At 44.1% G+C, this 18,893-nt stretch overlaps 1 protein-coding gene across 1 annotated transcript in view; it reads left to right on the top strand.

Annotated features, from left to right (window-relative positions):
• MND1 (meiotic nuclear divisions 1) overlaps positions 1-18,893 on the top strand; it is a 53,068-nt gene that overhangs the window by 20,354 nt on the left and 13,821 nt on the right. Inside the window, exon 5 of the mRNA XM_049770865.1 lies at positions 17,970-18,044. Coding sequence (XP_049626822.1) covers positions 17,970-18,044 — 75 coding nt within the window. The remainder of the gene's footprint in view (positions 1-17,969; positions 18,045-18,893) is intronic.

Below are 18,893 nucleotides of genomic sequence, written 5' to 3'. Positions count from 1 at the left end.
GGCACGAAGAACTTCATGGAAGATGATGAAAGTGGCTGGGCATGTTTCAATCTGCTAGTCCTGAAACCCGCAGGGAATCCCATGGCATGCGTGATAGCAGGAGTAGCTTTTGTGTCTCAACAGGAAGTAGAGGCAGCACTATCCTCTGGGAAGTCTGTCATTTTATTGTGAGATTATTTTCTTTCATGTATCTTAAAGTTTAATCACATTGTGGCATCTCCCAAGTTAAATGGTATTTCTCTAAATCCTGAAGAATGTATAGACCTTAATAAGTTAGATTTTTCTGTCTTTTTCTTCGTATCTGTTTCAAGAGTATAGGCTGAAATTTATTGTTTTTCCCCCTTGTGGTGATGTGTGTAATGAAGGGTGATGAACAAAGACAGAAAGGAAAAGTCTTTGATCTTTCTGATTTTTTTGGTTAAAAAAAGAAAGAAAAGGGGCCGGACAGATAGCATGGAGGTAAGGCGTTTGCCTTTCATGCAGGAGGTCACTGGTTGGAATCCCAACGTCCCATATGGTCCCCCCTGCCTGCCAGGAGCAATTTCTGAGCCTGGAGCAAGGAATAACCCCTGAGCACTGCCGGTATGACCCAAAAACCAAAAAAAAAAAAAAAGAAAAAAAAGAAAAAGAAAAATATATGTAGGCTAATTTTTTTTTCTGTGTGAGGGATTAAATGCATAGCACTCTCCGAGTACCTGCCTGACACCAGGATAAGTTATTCTTTGTATCATCCAGGATAAATTATTCTTTTTTTTTTTTTTTTTTTTTTTTGGTTTTTGGGCCACACCCAGTAACACTCAGGGGTTACTCCTAGCTATGTGCTCAGAAGTTGCTCCTGGCTCGGGGGACCATATGGGACACCGGGGGATCGAACCGCGGTCCGTCCAAGGCTAGCGCAGGCAAGGCAGGCACCTTACCTTTAGCGCCACCGCCCGGCCCCGATAAATTATTCTTATCCTCTCTGGTTCTTGTCATTTTTTTTTGCTCCTTTCAAATAGCTTTTTCTGAAAAATGAAAGAACACTGCAGCCAGAAGGGAATGGCTTCTCCCTTTCACCTTGGCTTGTCTTGGCTACAGGCTGTTGTCTGGTGGTAGAGCAGATATCTTTTGTTTTTGTTTTGGGGTCACACCCGGCTGCACAGGGGTTACTCCTGGCTCTATGTTCAGAAATCTCTCCTGGCAGGCTTGGGGGGACCATATGGGATGCCGGGATTTGAACCATCTTCCTTCAGTATGCAAGGGAAACGCCCTGCCACCATGTTCTCTCTCCAGCCCAGAGCAGATGTCTTAAATGTATGAGTTGTGTGACTCAGTCCAGCACTAAGGGTGTTCTGCATTATACCCCTGCTGCCCCGTGCTAGGCTTGGATGAGAGTAGAATAACCATGCTGGACCCAGCACCGCTGCAAGCACTATTGGCCATTCTGATTTGAAGTGTTGCTTGAAGACCTATTTGTTTGGTTGGTTTTTGGGTCACACTTGGCAATACTCCTGGGTCTGCACTCAGGAATCTCTCCTGGTGGGACTCAGGTTACCTGTGGTGTGCTTGGGATCAAGCTTAGGGTGGCCTCTTATAAGGCAAGGCAAATACCCTACCTGCCTGCCTATCACTCCAGCCCCTTTTTAGCCTTTTTATCCAGAAAGAATAAGTACTTCCCAAAAAGTATTCCAATATATTTCTCTTTGTGTTTGTGTCCCTGTTCATCCTTTTATTCTTCTCCATCTAATTTGGATATTCCCTTTCTTTGCCCTGAGCTAAGGCCACTCAGCTACACGGTACTAGTCTTGAGTTTACTCATTGTTGGCTTGTATCCTCATGGCCAGTATATTTATTGAAGGATGGTGGACATTTGACAAGTTAGTCTTAATGATCACCGTTAATGAATTCAGTGAATTTTATTTCTGCTGCAGCAAGTCTGTGTAGCAATTTAGTCAAAGGGTCAACATGAATCGAAATCACACTTGCTCTTTTGTTTTATTCTACTGAGAATGCCCATAGTTGTTCTTTCAAGTTCTACATGCAGCCCATTTAATAAAGGAAGTTTTTCAGGATTTGTTTTATGATGAAATTTATTTTATTTTACTTGGGTTTTGGGGCTTTACTCCGTGGTGCTCAGGACTTCTAGACTTTCATTCAAGGATCACTCTTGGTGGAGTCCAAGGGACCATACATGGTTCCGGAGATCGAAGCCAGGTCATCTTCATGCATGCAAGTGCCTTATCTTCTGTACTTTTTACTTCTACCCAAGCATTACCTTATTAAATGAGCGTAAGCCATATTCAGAAGCAGTGCATTAGGATTGAAACACTAATAGGTTCTTTTAATATAATTTTTTGGGGGGTGCACACACCTGGCAATGCTCAGGAGTTACTCCTAGCTCTGTATTCAGAAATTACTCCTAGAGCCAGGTGTGGTGGTGCACACCTGTGGTACCAGCTACTCAGGAGGCTGAGGCCAGAGGATCACTTGAGTCCAGGAGTTCTGGGCTGTAGTACGCTATGCTGATCGGGTTTCCGCACTAAGTTCGGCATCTGTATGGTGACCCCGGGAGCGGGAGAACAGCAGGTTGCCTAAGGAGGGGCGAACCAGCCCAGATCAGAAACAGAGCAGGTCAAAGCTCCCATGCTGATTAGTTGTGGGATCATGCCTATGAATAGCCACTGCACTCCAGCCTGAGCAACATAGCAAGACCCTGTCTCTTAAAAAAAAAAAAAAATGAAAGAAAGAAATTACTCCTAGAGGTGCACAGGGGACCATATTGAAATGTAGGGGATCAAACTGGGATCAACCCCATGCAAGGCAAGAGCACTACCCACTGCACTATATCTCCAGCTCAATGTCTTAGAATAATTTAAATATTTAAATGTTACCTTATTTCCTCCCTCCCCAGGAGATAGTGCATACCTAGTGGAATTTGGGGGACCATTCAGTGCCAAGGATTGAATTGAGGGCTTTCACATGCAAAGCTTACCTCCTAGCCTTTGAGTCATCTTCCCTGCCCCAGCTTTAGAAGTGAATTTATGGGCCCGGAGAGATAGCACAGTGGCATTTGCCTTGCAAGCAGCCCATCCAGGACCAAAGGTGTTTGGTTCAAATCCTGGTGTCCCGTATGGTCCCCCGTGCCTGCCAGGAGCTATTTCTGAGCAGACAGCCAGGAGTGACCCCTGAGCACTGCCAGGTATGGCCCAAAAACCAAAAAATAAATAAATAAATAAATAAATAAATAAATAAATAAATAAATAAAGTGAATTTATAGGGGACTGGAGAGATAGCATGAAGGTAAGGCATTTGCCTTTCATGCAGAAAGTCGGTGGTTCGAATTCCAGCATCCCATGTGGTCCCCTGTGCCTGCCAGGGGTGATTTCTGAGCATAGAGCCAGGAATAACACCTGAGCACTGCCAGGCGTGACCCCACACACATAAAAAAAAGTGACTATAGAATTTATTTTTGTCAAAATTGATGAGATAGCATAGGAGTTATGCTTTTTGGCTTGCCAAATTAATATATATATATATATATATATATATATATATATATATATATATAAAACCCAAACACCACCACAAATAACTCCTAAACACAGAGCCAGGTATATCCTGGGTGTAACCTCCTCCAAAATATCTAAAAGGTCCTGATTTCTATTTCTGGGGACCTAATATATTTTCTCTCTCGCATTTCCTAATACTATTTACTATAGTGTATCTACTCTGAAGACTTGTGAGCAGAGGAGTGAAACAGGCAGTCCTGTTTCAGGAAGATGGTGCTGTTGGCCATGTGGGGGATATAGTACTCAGGACACATACTCTAGAACTGGCCAGGCAAGGAATTGCATGCAGCTGACCTGGCTCGATCCCCGACCCCCCATATGGTTTCCCAAGCCCAGAGGACTAATTGATCCTTGAGTGCAGAGCCAGGAATATCTGATTCAGGAGAGCATCTGATTTGGGCGTCTAATTCAGGAGTAGTTCTGGCAGAGGAGGCTGAGGCTAGTCACCCCTCTGGCGGCTTCCATTGATCTGCCTGTCCTCCAGCTACCCTGTAGCTGGAGTGCCCTTCCTGTGGCCTTCAGCTGATGTACCAGAGCCTACTGGGTCCTCAGACTTGTACATCTCTCTCATTTTCTGGTGCCTGGAATGGGCCCATAGAAGGGGATAGACAGAGTGGACACCTATAAGACCAAAGTTGCAGGAGTCACTGGATCAGCTATCACTTCGCTCCTGAACATGAGTTTTTTATTTCAGGAATTTTGATTTCTGCATTGCAAGGTGTGTGTGTGTGTGTGTGTGTGTGTGTGTGTGTGTGTGTGTGTGTATGTGTGTGTGAGATTTTGATTTTTGCATTTGTAAGCTGTGTGTGTATGTATGTGTGTCCTGTGTTGGCCACGTGCAAGGCAAATACCTTACCGATGTGCTTTCACTCCAGCCCCAAACATGAGTTTTTTTATTTCAGGAATGTTGATTTCTGTATTGCAAGCTGTGTGTGTGTGTGTGTGTGTATGTGTGTGTGTGTTTCACACCTAGTGGTAGTCAAGGCTTAGTCTGCATTGCAAGGTGTGTGTGTGTGTGTTTCACACCTAGTGGTACTCAGGGCTTAGTCTGCATTGCAAGGTGTGTGTGTGTGTGTGTGTATGTGTGTGTGTGTGTGAGTGTTTCACACCTAGTGGTACTCAGGGCTTAGTCCTGGCTCTACTCAAGGACTACTGTATTTTCCGGCGTATAATACGACTTTTGAAACAAAAAAAAATCAACCGAAAAAAATATCGGGGGTGTTGTCTTATACGCCGACTATATCCCGAAAAATGTTTCAGTATGCCGCTAAACAAAAATTGTCTGAATATTGCCACAAAACGGATTTTCTGACTCGATCCTGCACCAATCACTGCAAGGCTGCTCGGACCGCCTCTCTAACTCAGCCAATCCAAGCAGGCTTTTTATGCATGCAAATTAGACAATGTTCTGGACCCGAATCTACAATGTAAAAAGCCTGCTCAGATTGGCCAGAGTCAGAGAGGAAGTCTATTACAGTATAAGCTTTGAACCTTTGCTTGTTGTGATTGGCTCACTGTGGTACATACAGTTGCATCACAGGAACTTTCTGTCTCATACAGTGAATATAGCCCTAAACCTATGTTTTAACTGCAAAATTAGGGGGTCGTCTTATATGCCCGGTCGTCTTATACGCTGGAAAATACAGTACTCCTAGCAGGGCTTGGGAACCCTATGCAGTGTTGGGATTGAACTCGGCTCACATCGTGCAGAGCCAGCGCCCTAACCTCTGTACTATCTCTTTGGCCAGGTACATCTATTTGTGTGTTCATAATGGCAGCCCCAGTGACATTCTTTTTCAGCTGTATTCGCATATATACTCATCAGTAGATCCCCTTTTTCAGTGTGTGTGGGCACACTCTGGATGTAGTGTTCACCAGGGGTCTCCTGGTTGAAGTGCTCACACATTTTAGTTGTGTGTGGTGAGTAGAAGGTACCATACTAGTATAGTACAAAGGTTTTCCCTGAGACTGTGCTTAGATCATGTGGGTGTCACAAGGGATCGCATTCATGGTCTCAGGCTTACATGGCAGACACTTGCCAATGGGCCGTGCCCTGGCCCTACTGTCCTGCTATCTCTCAATAACCTTTTTTCCCTGCCAGTTTTGAGAACTGTCTCTTGGAGCTCTTGACTCTTGAACTTTTTTTTTTTTATGTACTGTTTCCTTCTTGAAGGTTTATGCCCTTCAAGATTCTAGAGGTCAGAGCAGTAGTACAGTGAGTGAGGAGGGCATTTGCCTTGTATGTAACAGAACTGAGTTCTATTATGACCTCCCAGTTGGTCCTCTGATCATTGTCAGGAGTGGTCTCTAAGCACAGAGTCAGGAATAAGTCATTAGCACCACCAGGTGAGGACAAAAGGACAAGAACAAAATAGTAATTCTAATTGTTTTACAAGTCAGCTAGTGAGACACTTCCTTATATATGGCCAGCCCAAGGTCCTATTTCTAGAGCCACATCTTGTTCCCTGAGCACTGCCAGGAGTCATTCTTAAGTACAGTGAGCCAGGTATAGACCCTGAGTACTGCTAATTATGGTCCCCAAACCAAAAATAAATAAATAAATAAATAAATAAATAAAGGTTTTACTGGAAAGATAATACAGTGGGTAAATGTTTGCCTTCCATGTAATCAATCTCAATTAGATTAGTACCACCTAAGGTCCCCCAAACACCTCCAGGAGTAACTCCTGAGCACAGAGCCAGGAGTAAGCTCTCAGCACCACTGTGTGTGTTTGAAACCCATCATACCTCCTGTCCCCCCAAAAATAATGCTTTCTTGGGTCTGAAGAGAGATATGGGGGTTAAGACAAGACACTTGCCTTGCATGTGGACACACACACACACACACACACACACACACACACACGTTCCATTTTTCCTCAGTTTTGTGCCTTTCTTTTGCATTCAAACTAAAATGCAAGCCATGCTTAGAAATCCAGTGGTTCTTAGCCAACCAGATCAGTGGTTTAAACCTCTATTGATGGTGCTATTGATATCTCTTCAATCTCCCTTCCTCACCTCCACTGCTATGCTCTTGACTAGGACTTTCAATAGCTCTGCCCCAGAGTTTTGAATTGTTGACTTCACTAGTCTGTCTCCACCTCCTCCCATCTGCTGGAGGAGTCACCTTTAATGCACTTTGGATTGTTTCCAGTCCTCAGTAATAAAGTCCAGATTCCTTCGCCTGACTGAAGACTGTAATAGAGCCCCTGCCGCTGGGTAGCCTCATAACCTGCTGTTACCCGCCTCCAACCCTGCACACCAGCTCCCCTGAATAGTTAACAGCTTCCTGGATGCCATTCATTTTATATCGTGTGTCTTTATATGCTACGCCTGTCTGGATCTTTTTACTTTTCTTACAAACTCCAACTTGTCCATTAACCAGAACATATCGCACTCACCTTAAAAACCTTTTCTTCTGGGCCCGAAGAGATAGCACAGCGGTGTTTGCCTTGCAAGCAGCCGATCCATGACCAAAGGTGGTTGGTTCGAATCCCGGTGTCCCATATGGTCCCTCGTGCCTGCCAGGAGCTATTTCTGAGCAGACAGCCAGGAGTAACCCCTGAGCATCGCCGGGTGTGGCCCAAAAACAAACAAACAAACAAAACCTTTTCTTCTAGGAAGATTTTATCTTAGTAGAATTTAGTACTCTTTTGTATTATGACTATCTTAAATTTACTTGATAGAAAAAAAATTTACTTGATAGAGTGAATTCTTTATGTGCCTCATTTCTAGGGCAACATTATTGAGGTCAGGGTTATCTCAATCATGTTTTATCTCCAGTGGGAGTACAATTGTTGAGACACAGAGATATAATGAATATTGTTGAATATTTTTGGACGTATAAATTAACAACACTGCCTGTTTCTGTCCCTTTGAGTGTGTCTTCTTGGTCTAGAGTCCTTCCCTTGCTTCTACTTTTTCTTTTAACCTCAGCATATAAAGATGATTTCCATTAAGTGGTTATGTTCATAGTAATCTTTATTTTTTTAAAAAAAAGCCTCTGCCTCAGAAATAGCATATGAGGAATAATTAAGCATGAATTTTATTGAGGCTTTGTTTTGGGAGACCACACCTGGTTATGCTCAAAGTTTACTCCTGGCTCTGTGCAGGAATTATTCCTGGCTTGCTCAGATGACCTTATTGGATTCCCAGGTTCAAACCCAGGTCATGTATATGCAAGAAAAGCACCTACCTGCTGTATACTATTGCTCCAGCCCCTACATTAGGTTTTTATCACCAATATAACCAGATAGGAACTTTTGGGGGCATACCTGGCTCTATATTCAAGGATCATTCCTGGTAGGCTCAGGGTAGCATATGTGGTATTAGAGATTGAACTCAGGTCAGCCATGTATAGGGCAAGCATCTTACCTGCTGTATTGTCTCTAGTCTCAAAATTTTATTTAACTTTTTAGTTTCGTTTGGTTTGGGGGCCACATCCAACAGTGCTCATGGCTTACTCCTGTCTCTACTCAGAGATCACTTCTGGCAGTTCTTGGAGGATAATGTGGGGATCTAGGAACCAAACCCAGAATGACCGCATATAACCAAGAGCCTCCCTTGCTGTTTGGGGTTATTGTTGTTGTTATTGCTGTTGTTGTTGTTATTGTTATTGTTGTTTTAGGGTGGGTTTGGGACCCACCTAGCAGCATTTGAGTTATTTCTGGCACTCAGGAATCATTCCTGGCATCGTTGGGGGACTATATAGGATGCCGGAGATCAAATGAACTTGGGTCAGCAGTGCTCAAGGCAAGTGCCCTACCCTCTTTACTGTTGTTCTGGCTCCCATATTGTTATAATATTAAAACTTAACAGGGAGGGCTGGACCGGAGTGTTAGCACAGCTGTTTGCCTTGCTTGCAGCCAACCCGGGACAGACCGGGTTCAATTCCTGGCGTCCCATATGGTCCTCCGAGCCTACCAGGAGCAATTTCTGAGTGCAGAACCAGGAGTACCCCTGAGCACCACCAGGTGTAGTTCCCAAACTGAAAAAAGAGCCAGGGAGGACAGGTAGCTCAAAGAACTGGAGATTTGCATGTATGAACCTAGGGTTTGAAGCCCCGCACTGTAATATTCAATGAATACTGTCCAGAGTAGCCCCCAAGCATGGCCAGTTGTGGCCCCAAAACAAGCAACAGGAGTTACTCAGTGTAGATCAAAAGAATAAAGAAGAAAATTAGGTTTCCTGGAATTCATTCAGTAACTAATGGCTGATCACCTTTAGATCTGGATCCTTTTAAGGGCATAATCCTGGATTAGGAGATTTTCAGCCTGAAATAACAGAAAAATAGTTTTCTAGTGGTTTGAGCAGTTAGTGGTCATTAGCCTCCATAAGAAGCTCTTGACTCTGTCAGGGTCAGTGAATTCCACCACTTGGCACCACATCGTAGTCACCACATTGACTCAGTGAGATTAGGACCTCAACTGGTATTTGTGACTTTTTTGGGTTTTTACTTTCAGCTCCATTATTTCTTTTTACCGCAAGTAGCTACTATACATAGTTGCTGAATCTACACAGCCAGAAGAATGAGGAACTTGATTCTCAGCATCTCTTTCTCAGGCAAACTTCCTTGTATGTCTCATTCCCTGCCCTCACTGAAAGAATTGCACTGTGGGTCATTGGTGGAAGCAGGAGAGGATCCGCTAATCAGAATGGAATTGGAGATCAGTTTACAAAGCTTTGCAAGGCTATTACAGTCACCGCAGTGCTATGCCTACAGGCACTTAGAAAAAGCCCTAGTTATAAAGTGAGACGTGGTTTGGGTTTGTACTGAGGGGCTTCCTTACTAGTCATCAAGAGGACCTGCAACTATGACTGGTGATACTTGACTGAGTGAGCTGGATGGTTCTATGCTCTGGAGTGGGGAAGGTCTCATCCCGGTGTCAGGAGGGCCAGCAGGCTATGAGAGCTGGGAATTAAAGTTGGGTCCCTACCATGCAAGGCCTTGCACCCCAACTCTCAGATCTCTCTCCCCTGAAGTGGAATATTTGTGTCTCTTTATCATATCAAATAACCTAGAAGAATTAATTATATATTTGTTGATATTGAGTGACTCAAAATTGGGGCAAATGGTGAATGAGAGAGCATATTAACTTTTTTTTTTTTTTTTTTTTTTTTGGTTTTTGGGCCACACCCGGTAACGCTCAGGGGTTACTCCTGGCTATGCGCTCAGAAGTCGCTCCTGGCTTGGGGGACCATATGGGACGCCGGGGGATCGAACCGCTGTCCGTCCTAGGCTAGCGCAGGCAAGGCAGGCACCTTACCTCTAGCGCCACCACCCGGCCCCGCATATTAACTTTTTATTGCTCAATAATTTTGAGTGGTTATAATTGATATGACTGAATATTCCATGAGTCTTTTGTTTGGACTTTGACTTTTGAGATTGGTTTTGCCTTTATGCTAAATAGATAGCTTTGCAGGAGGCAGATTCTTTCTCCAGGAATTATTTCCCTTTACTATGGAATTGTGGTTTTGTGAGTGAGTCTGAGTTACTTGACTTTGAGGCCTGAACTTCAGAACAAACGCTCCCAAACTTCTTTGGTGGCTGCCCTTTTGCCAGAAAAGATTACTCAGCACCTCCCTAAAATCTGCCTTGTCTAGGTTATTTCTTTTCATGTCCCTCATATTTTGGTGGGCCTCTGCAAACAACAATTGCCACTCTAACACCATTTTTACTGTGCTCCTTTGACTCTAATCCTTAAAAAGAACTCACTTAAAATTTGAGGTTAACTTAAGCTAATATGCATGTATATGGAAATGTAAGAAAATACTATGCCTGTAATGTTTAAGGAGTTACGTAAGTTTTATGGCTTTAGATTGCCTTGTGTACTGTTAAGAAATATTATAATGTGTTACAATCTGGGGACTTGAGGGACAAAGTAATTGTACATGGATTCTGTCTTATTTATCTTAATGTTCTTTGGCTGAAATTTCAAAGTTAAGATATCAGCAAGGGTTTGGGGCCGGACGGTGGCGCTGGAGGTAAGGTGCCTGCCTTGCCTGCGCTAGCCTAGGACGGACCACGGTTCGATCCCCCGGCGTCCCATATGGTCCCCCAAGAAGCCAGGAGCAACTTTTGAGCGCATAGCCAGGAGTAACCCCTGAGCGTCACAGGGTGTGACCCAAAAACCAAAAAAAACAAACAAACAAACAAAAAAAAGATATCAGCAAGGGGACTTCTGAGAATTATGTTATGGGTGATTGTCCTTCCACTGTAACTTTACCTTGTCCTCTTTCTTTGCACCCCTGTTCTCATAATTAAAAATAAAAATTAAAAAAAAAATCTGCCTTGTCTGAATGAGCGAACAGAAAGTGTTCCTCACTTGCATCTGGGGCTATTACTAGTGCCCCCAGTTGTTTCAGCACCCTTGAGGGGTGGAACAGTATTAGGGCAGGGAGTATCACCCATTTGGGAAGAACACATACACAAGTGTCCCCTAGTACTTGCGAGATCCAGCCCTATGACAGCCATTCTTCACAATTGTTGTCTCCTTAAATCAGCCAGCATGGAAAAGGTTTACTATAAAGACACTGGGCTAGGGCCAGAGAGATAGCATGGAGGTAAGGCATTTGCCTTGCATGCAGAAGGATGGTGGTTCAAATCCCGGCATCCCCTATGGTCCACCGAGCCTGCCAGGAGTGATTTCTGAGTGTAGAGCCAGGAGTAACCCCTGAGCGCGGCCAGGTGTGACCCAAAAACCAAAAAGGAAACAAAGTCATTTTTTCAAATTTGAGATTGATGGCTTCCAAGGAAATTAATTAAACTGATTAGTAGATCAAATGTTTTGAGCAGTGTTTAAGAGAATTTTTATTAGAAATTGCAGCCTTTTGAGACAGTATACCAGGTAAGGCACTTGACTTGATCCTTGGCACCACATATAGTCCCCTAATCTGTACAAAAAAATTATTGCTTAAGCAAGCACAGAGGTGGGAGGAAGCCCTGAACAACACCCAAAAAACCAAGAAAGGGGAAAAATGAGAAGAAAAAGGAAATTGCAGCCTTGGTAGACATGTGAAAGAAAATAAAGTCCTCATGTAAAATAGTATCGCTGTTTGCAGCATCTTGATGGAGCTGATGGTAGATCCTGGCAGCTGCCGGAGCCAGAGCCAGAGCTTACTCACTGCCTGGTCCCTCCCGCCTCATGCTCCTCTTCGGTCATGATACTTCTGCACTCAGACTATGGGGTGCACCCACCAGTGCTCAAGGACCACTTAACTCACATTCCGTGGTATTCAAGGGACCATATTTTTCTGGGAATTGAACCCAGGTTTCCTCTGAGCCGTCTCCCTGGTCTAGGAGCACACTCTGAGTTAGGGCCATACCAGGCAGCAGTGTGGCTAGGATTCAACAGCAGAACTGCTGGCTCAGGCCCCATGCCTGCAGCAATAGGGGTGTTGAGCTTTCACCTTCTGCTTGGAGACTAAGTCTGAGCTACAAAGCCGGCTGTTCCTAGGGCGCTAGTAGTGTTATCTTCCATAATATTCCGTAGCTTTCATTGCTGGCCCAGGCTGTATGAAATAAACTACTGCTAAAACTTTCTCCTTTTAACAGTTTAAATGTTTACTGTGGTGATGCAGAAAACCCAAGTTTATTTGGCTTAATAATAAAGGGAAGATCGATTTAATGGTTCATTCAAATTACAATTTTTCAAAAAGTGAAGCATATTGTAGGAATTATTTAATCAAAATCCTGACTATGTTTCTCTGCAGTTTTCTTGATTTTTGCCTTTACAGCGATATTCTCAAGTTGACTTTCCTTCATGGTTATATTATGACTGCCAGCAGTAATTTGGGCTGTGCTTTCTTGTTATTGAGTGGTTTAGCCTCCAAGGGGGAGGGGGAAAAGAGAGGGAAGGAGGGAGGGAGGGAGATAGAAAGAGAGAAAATTGAAGTAAATTTTTATTCTTTTTTTTTGGGGGGGGTCACACCCGTTTGACACTCAGGGGTTACTCCTGGCTGTGCGCTCAGAAATAGCCCCTGGCTTGGGGGGACCTTATGGGACGCCGGGGGATTGAACCGCTGTCCATCCTACGCTAGCGCTTGCAAGGCAGACACCTTACCTCTAGTGCCACCTTCCCAGCCCCAACTTTTATTCTTATTATTAAAATTGGTCTCTGTAGAAAAGAATTCTCTGTGGTAGTAGATTAAGGCTTGGGTCAGTGTCTACAGTGGACTCAGTAGCTCCAAAACTAGTATTAAACCCCAATAAGAAATGGGACAACTATATATGAAGAAGACTGGAAAACGTAAAGAACATTAAGAGGTCTGAAGCAGGGGCCAGAGAAATAGCACAGCGGTAGGGCATCCATATGGTCGCCCGAGCCTGCCAGGAGAAATCCCGAGCACTGCCATGTGTGACTCAAAAACAAAAAAAAGAGATCTGAAGCACTTTGCATGGCAGCTGACCTCAGTTCCATCCCTGGTACTCCATGGTTGCACTCCCCTGCCCCAGAGCAGAACCAGTATGGCCCCGCATCCTCCTACACCCGATATATAAATTCCAGTGGGTAGGCACTTGCCTTCATACAACTGATCCAGGTTTGTTTTGTTTTATGTTGTTTTGTTTTTGGGTCACACCAAGCAGCACTCAGGGGTTACTCCTGCGCTCTTCGCTCAGAAATCACTCCTGGCAGGCTCAGAGGATCATACGGGATGTCGGGATTCGAACCACCGTCCTTCTGCATGCAAGGCAAATGCCCTACCTCCATGCTATCTCTGGCCCATGACCCTGCATCCACGTGGCCCCTTGAGCCTGCCAAGAGTGATTTCTGAGTTTAGCTAAGAGTAATCCCTGAGTGCCACTGGGTGTGACCGAAACACAAAACAAACAAATAAAATTAGTCAAAACATGAAAGATTTCTTTGATGACTGAGAAATGAATGAAAAGATTTAACAATAAAAATGTCATTGTGGGGGCCTGGAGAGATAGCACAGCGGTGTTTGCCTTGCAAGCAGCCGATCCAGGACCAAAGGTGGTTGGTTCGAATCCCGGTGTCCTATATGGTCCCCCGTGCCTGCCAGGAGCTATTTGTGAGCAGACAGCCGGGAGTAACCCCTGAGCACCGCCGGGTGTGGCCCAAACCCCCCCCCCAAAATGTCATTGTGGGGCCTGAGTGGTAGCGCTAGAGGTAAGGCTTCTGCCTTGCAAGCAGTTCGATCCACCAACATCCCAATGATCCCCCAAGCCAGGAGTGATTTTTGAGCGCATTGCCAGGAATAACCCCTGAGTGTCACCAGATGTGGTCCCCCAAAACAAAGTCATTGTCTATATAACTAATGCAAATATAACTAAAATCCTCTGGAGTTTTACATATATCTCTCAATTATATATGGTGGAGAATTGCAAGAAGGACCAAATATTTTCAAAGGAGTAACAGTGGAGTGGAATTTTCTCTATCAGATATCAAGTCAGATATGTTTAAATGTAAAAATAGACAGTTCTCCAAGAATCTCCAGGAGTGATCCCTGATCACAAAGCCAAGCAGGAGACTTGAATATTGCTGGGTGTAGCCCCAGAACCAAAGCAAAACAAAATAAAACAAAGAAACAAAGAGCATAGAAGGAAACAGATTTTGTTGTTGTTTTGGGCCACCCCCAGAGGAGCTCGGGGGTTACTCCTGGCTCTGTGATCTGAAATAGCTCCTGGGATGCTCGGGGAGGGGCGGGGACCATATGGGATGCCAGAAATCGAACACGGATCCATCCCAGGTTGGGTCGGCTGCTTGCAAGGACAATACCTTACTGCTGTGCTATGGATCTGGCCCAGGAAACAGACTTTTTTGTTGTTGTTCTTTGTTTTTTGAGCCACACCCAGCAGTGCTCAGAGATTACTCCTGGCTCTGTGCTCAGGAATCACTCCTGGCATTTCTGGGTGATTATTTGAGATGCCAGGGATCAAACCCAGGTTAGCCACGTGCAAGCAAACTCCCTACCCTTTGTACTATCACTCCAGCCCCTGAAACAGAGATTTTTGAGTTTTGTTGTTCATTTATTTGATTTTTTTTTTTACCACAGCTTGTGATGCTCAGAGGCTACTGCTGGTTCTGTGCCTCAGGGTCACTCCCAGCATTACTTATGGGGCGGACCATTAATGCTGGGGATGAGACCTTCTATGGTGAGCAAACATGCACTCAGGCCCTAGACATTTTAAATTAAAAACATGGGGGGTTGGATGGGCCTTTGAAAGCTGAGCTCAGGGGGCCTGGGACCCATTCCTGGCGTTACCATGCCAGGCTGTACAGGACCACATTACAGTGCTGCTTGGGAGCCAGGCCACACAGGGAACCAGGGCTACAGTGCAGGTATTCAACTGTGGACTCAGAGTGTGCTTGACTTGTGCTCCAGCCCTTTGAGCTTCCTCTTCTGCCCAAGAAGTAGACTTTTTAACTGAACAGAAATTTAGAATATGCTGTGGTCCCTACTTTTAAAGAACAAATAGGAGACACAGAACCTATTTTTGGTAAGGGTTTGTAAAGCTAGAGTGAGCTAGTTGGTCTCACAGTCACATATGTTTCTTGATCTTCTCTTTCACCAGTGAAAATTGTGGTATCCTTCTCCTAATTGTTGAAAATTGTTGGGTTTTTTTGTTTTGTTTTGTTTGTTTTGTTTCTAAAAAGAAAATCAGAATTCCAGTGCCTTCAGCTTGAATCAATCTTTCTGTTCTTTTTATGAATAGGCAGTTCCTCCAGGCAATGAATTAGTCCTTTGGAAAACACTGGCATTATGTTTCCGATTCTCAGTGTCTGTATAGGTAGCCTGGAACGCATTAAAGAGCAGCTTTGTGGCAAAGCCTCTTGAGAAGGCGAATGCTGTTCTTACCAATTATAGTGCTTGGAGCTGCTGCTGCTGCTGCTGCTGTTCCACTCTGAGATATTTTCTTTTGAATTTTCATTTGCTTTAGTGAAAGTTGGAAATAGATTTGTAACAGTTTTTGTTGTTGGTTCCTGTTTTTAGTGTAGGTATGTGTCAGGCTTGTTCTTGAAAGGACATCTATAGAGAATGCCCTTTCTTTTCTTTTTTGTTTTGTTTTGTTTTGTTTTTTGTTCTTTGGGTCACACCCAGCAGTGGTCAGGGGTAACGGTACTCCTGACTCTGCACTCAGAAATTGCTCCTGACTGGCTCATGGGACTATATGGGATATTGAGAACAAATCTAGGACATCTATGTGCAAAGCAAGAGCCTTACTTACTTTACTATCTCTCTTATCCCAAATTATGAAAGATTTTTTTTTTGGAGGGGGCCACACCCGGCAGCACTCACCCTCAGCCACATCCTGGCTCTGTACTTAGAAATCGCTCCTGGCAGGCTCAGGGGACCTTTTTTGATGCCAGGGATCGAGCCCAGGTCAGTGTATGCAAGGCAAACACATTCTCACTGTGCTTTCGCTTCAGCTCCACTATGATTATTTAGTCATGGACCTAGGAGAATAAATGAAAAAGGAAATCAATATTCTGAATTTAATCAGTTTTGGTTTTTTTTGTTTTTTGTTTGTTTGTTTGTTTGTTTGTTTTGGTGTGGGCCTAACCACATACTAATGAATATTATGTATGTATTTTTTTGCCACAGCCACATGTTCAGGGGTTACTCCTGGCTATGCATTCAGAAATCGCTCCTGGCTCAGGGATGCTGGGATGCTGGGATAGAACTGCGGTTTTTTCCTAGGTCAGCCGTGTGCACAGCAAACACCCTACTGCTACACCACTGCTCCGACCCCTCTCATTTTTTGTTTTCTTTTGTTTGTTTTTTTTTGTTTTTGAACCACACCCGGTGACGCTCAGGGGTTACTCCTGGCTATGTGCTCAGAAATTGCTCCTGGTTTGGGAGACCATATAGGACGTAAGGCATCGAACCGAGGTCCATTCTAGGCTAGTGCACGCAAGGCAGACACCTTACTGCTTGCGCAACCGTTCCGGCCCCTTTATGTATTATTTTTAAATCTGGTATTATTTGATTCTCTTTCTCATGTAGTTTCTCTACTTTGCAAGCTTGATAGATACTTACATTGACCTTTTTTTTTTTTTTTTTTTTTTTTTGATTTTTGGGCCACACCCAGTAATGCTCAGGGTTTACTCCTGGCTATGTGCTCAGAAGTTGCTCCTGGCTTGGGGGACACCGGGGGATCGAACCGCGGTCCAAGGCTAGCGCAGGCAAGGCAGGCACCTTACCTTTAGCGCCACCGCCCGGCCCCTACATTGACCATTTTTAAGGTTGGAAAAATGTACATGAAGTTGGCAATAGTATATTAGATTTTTTTTCTGTAAGCTCTAGTAATAAATTAGGCAGTTCCTCAGTAAGTACCTAAGTTAAAAAAAAAAGAGTTTTCCTTCTGTTAGTGGAATAGGCCCCAACCCTGCAGTCTAAAAAATTATCTAGGATGTTTTGAAAAGACATCAGTCAGTAATGAGATGAAACTTGATGAAAATTTATCTAAAACAATTTTTTTTTTTTTTTTGCTTTTTGTTTTTTGGTTTTTAGGTCATACCCGGCAGTGCTCAGGGGTTACTCCTGGCTCTATGTTCAGAAATCGCTTCTGGCAGGCTTGGGGGACCTTATGGGATGCCGGGATTCGAACCATCGCCCTTCTGCATGCAAGGCAAATGCCTTACCTCCATGCCATCTCTCCGGCCCCAATCTTTCAATTTTTTTTTTTGTTTGTTTTTGTTTTTTGGGCCACACCCGGCGATGTTCAGGAGACACACCTGGCTGTCTGCTCAGAAATAGCTCCTGGCAGGCACGGGGGACCATATGGGACACCGGGATTCGAACCAACCACCTTTGGTCCTGGATCAGCTGCTTGCAAGGCAAACGCTGCTGTGCTGTCTCTTCGGGCCCGCTGATTTTTATTTTTAGGTTAGCTATTTTTATTTAATTTTTTGTACCACACCCTGAAAATATTTGAGACTCACTCCATGCCTTTTTTTTATTTTTGGGGTGGGCCACACCTGGTGATGCTCAGGGATTACTCCTGGCTATGTGCTCAGAAGTTGCTCCTGGCTTGGGGGACCATATGGGACGCCAGGGGATAGAACTGCGGTCCGTCCTAGGCTAGCGCTCACAAGGCAGACACCTTACCTCTAGTGCCACCACACCGGCCCATACTTGAGACTCACTCTTAACAGTGATCATTGGACCATGTAGTACAAGAGATCGAACCCAGACCTTCCTCCATGCAAATCATGTACTCAGCCCTTAAAGCTATTCTTCTAGCTTCCTAAAATAGTACTTTTAAACTATTTATTTTGGCCTACGCTCTAGTGATTTATGGTAATTTCTTCAAATTAGAGAAGTTAATTCCCAGTGGTCGTTTTTGACTTGTTAATTTGACTAGAATTGAAAACTATTTTTTATCTTATTGATCCATAAGCATTGTGATAAGCAAGTTTATCTTAGCAAGTCATTTTATTTGCTTTTCATTCCTTAGTTATCTGAGGGAAACCAAAAGCATGCAAATCTACAAAAAAGCATCGAGAAGGCTAAAATTGGTCGACATGATACGGTAAGTTTGTTTGTAGCTTTCTTAACAAGGCTATTTTAAATAGAGGTTATAATAAGGCACAGCACTTCTGTGAGAGGAAGATGCCATTTCTACAGAAAAGAAATGAGCCACAGCAAAGTGCATGAACATTTGCCCTGGTGGGATTCAGTAATTGTGAATCTAGAAGTATCATGATTTAATTATATATGGCAGCAAAATAGGAATCAGAAACCCTGGAGCCATACTACCTGGGTTTGAAAAGTCTCCTAACCTCCTTGTTCTATCTACACTTGCTTGTTTGTAAAATGAAGAATATGAAATCTGCCTCATGGATTATTCAGAGAATTAAACTAACCACTGTTGTGACTAGGGATGTAAACTTAGTTGCAGGACACATACTTCACTTTTTCTTTTTTTTTTTTTTTTTTTTTTTTTTTTGGTTTTTCGGGCCACACCCGTTTGATGCTCAGGGGTTACTCCTGGCTAAGCGCTCAGAAATTGCCCCTGGCTTGGGGGACCATATGGGACGCCGGGGGATCGAACCGTGGTCCTTCCTTGGCTAGCGCTTGCAAGGCAGACACTTTTCCTCTAGCGCCACCTCGCCGGCCCCCACATGCTTCACTTTTGTGAGGAAGGACCTGAGGCTGTTCCCCAGCCCCCAAATCTTTAGATAATTGATTTTAAAATAAACTAAACGCCCCACAGTTCCCATGCAAGACATACAAATAGCCCAGTTTTACTCTTCACTGCTTGTCTCTGCAGAGATACTCGCTGATGAAACCATTTGGGTACACTAGTTTTCAGGCTGAGAGCTCAGGCCTTCTTGGAGTGGGAGCAGAGGCAGCCTTCCTCTGGTCCCCTGTACTGCCA

The sequence above is a fragment of the Suncus etruscus genome, chromosome 3 (assembly GCF_024139225.1).
Source record: "Suncus etruscus isolate mSunEtr1 chromosome 3, mSunEtr1.pri.cur, whole genome shotgun sequence".
Taxonomy (NCBI): domain Eukaryota; kingdom Metazoa; phylum Chordata; class Mammalia; order Eulipotyphla; family Soricidae; genus Suncus; species Suncus etruscus.
This window is presented reverse-complemented; position numbering and strand designations above follow the sequence as displayed.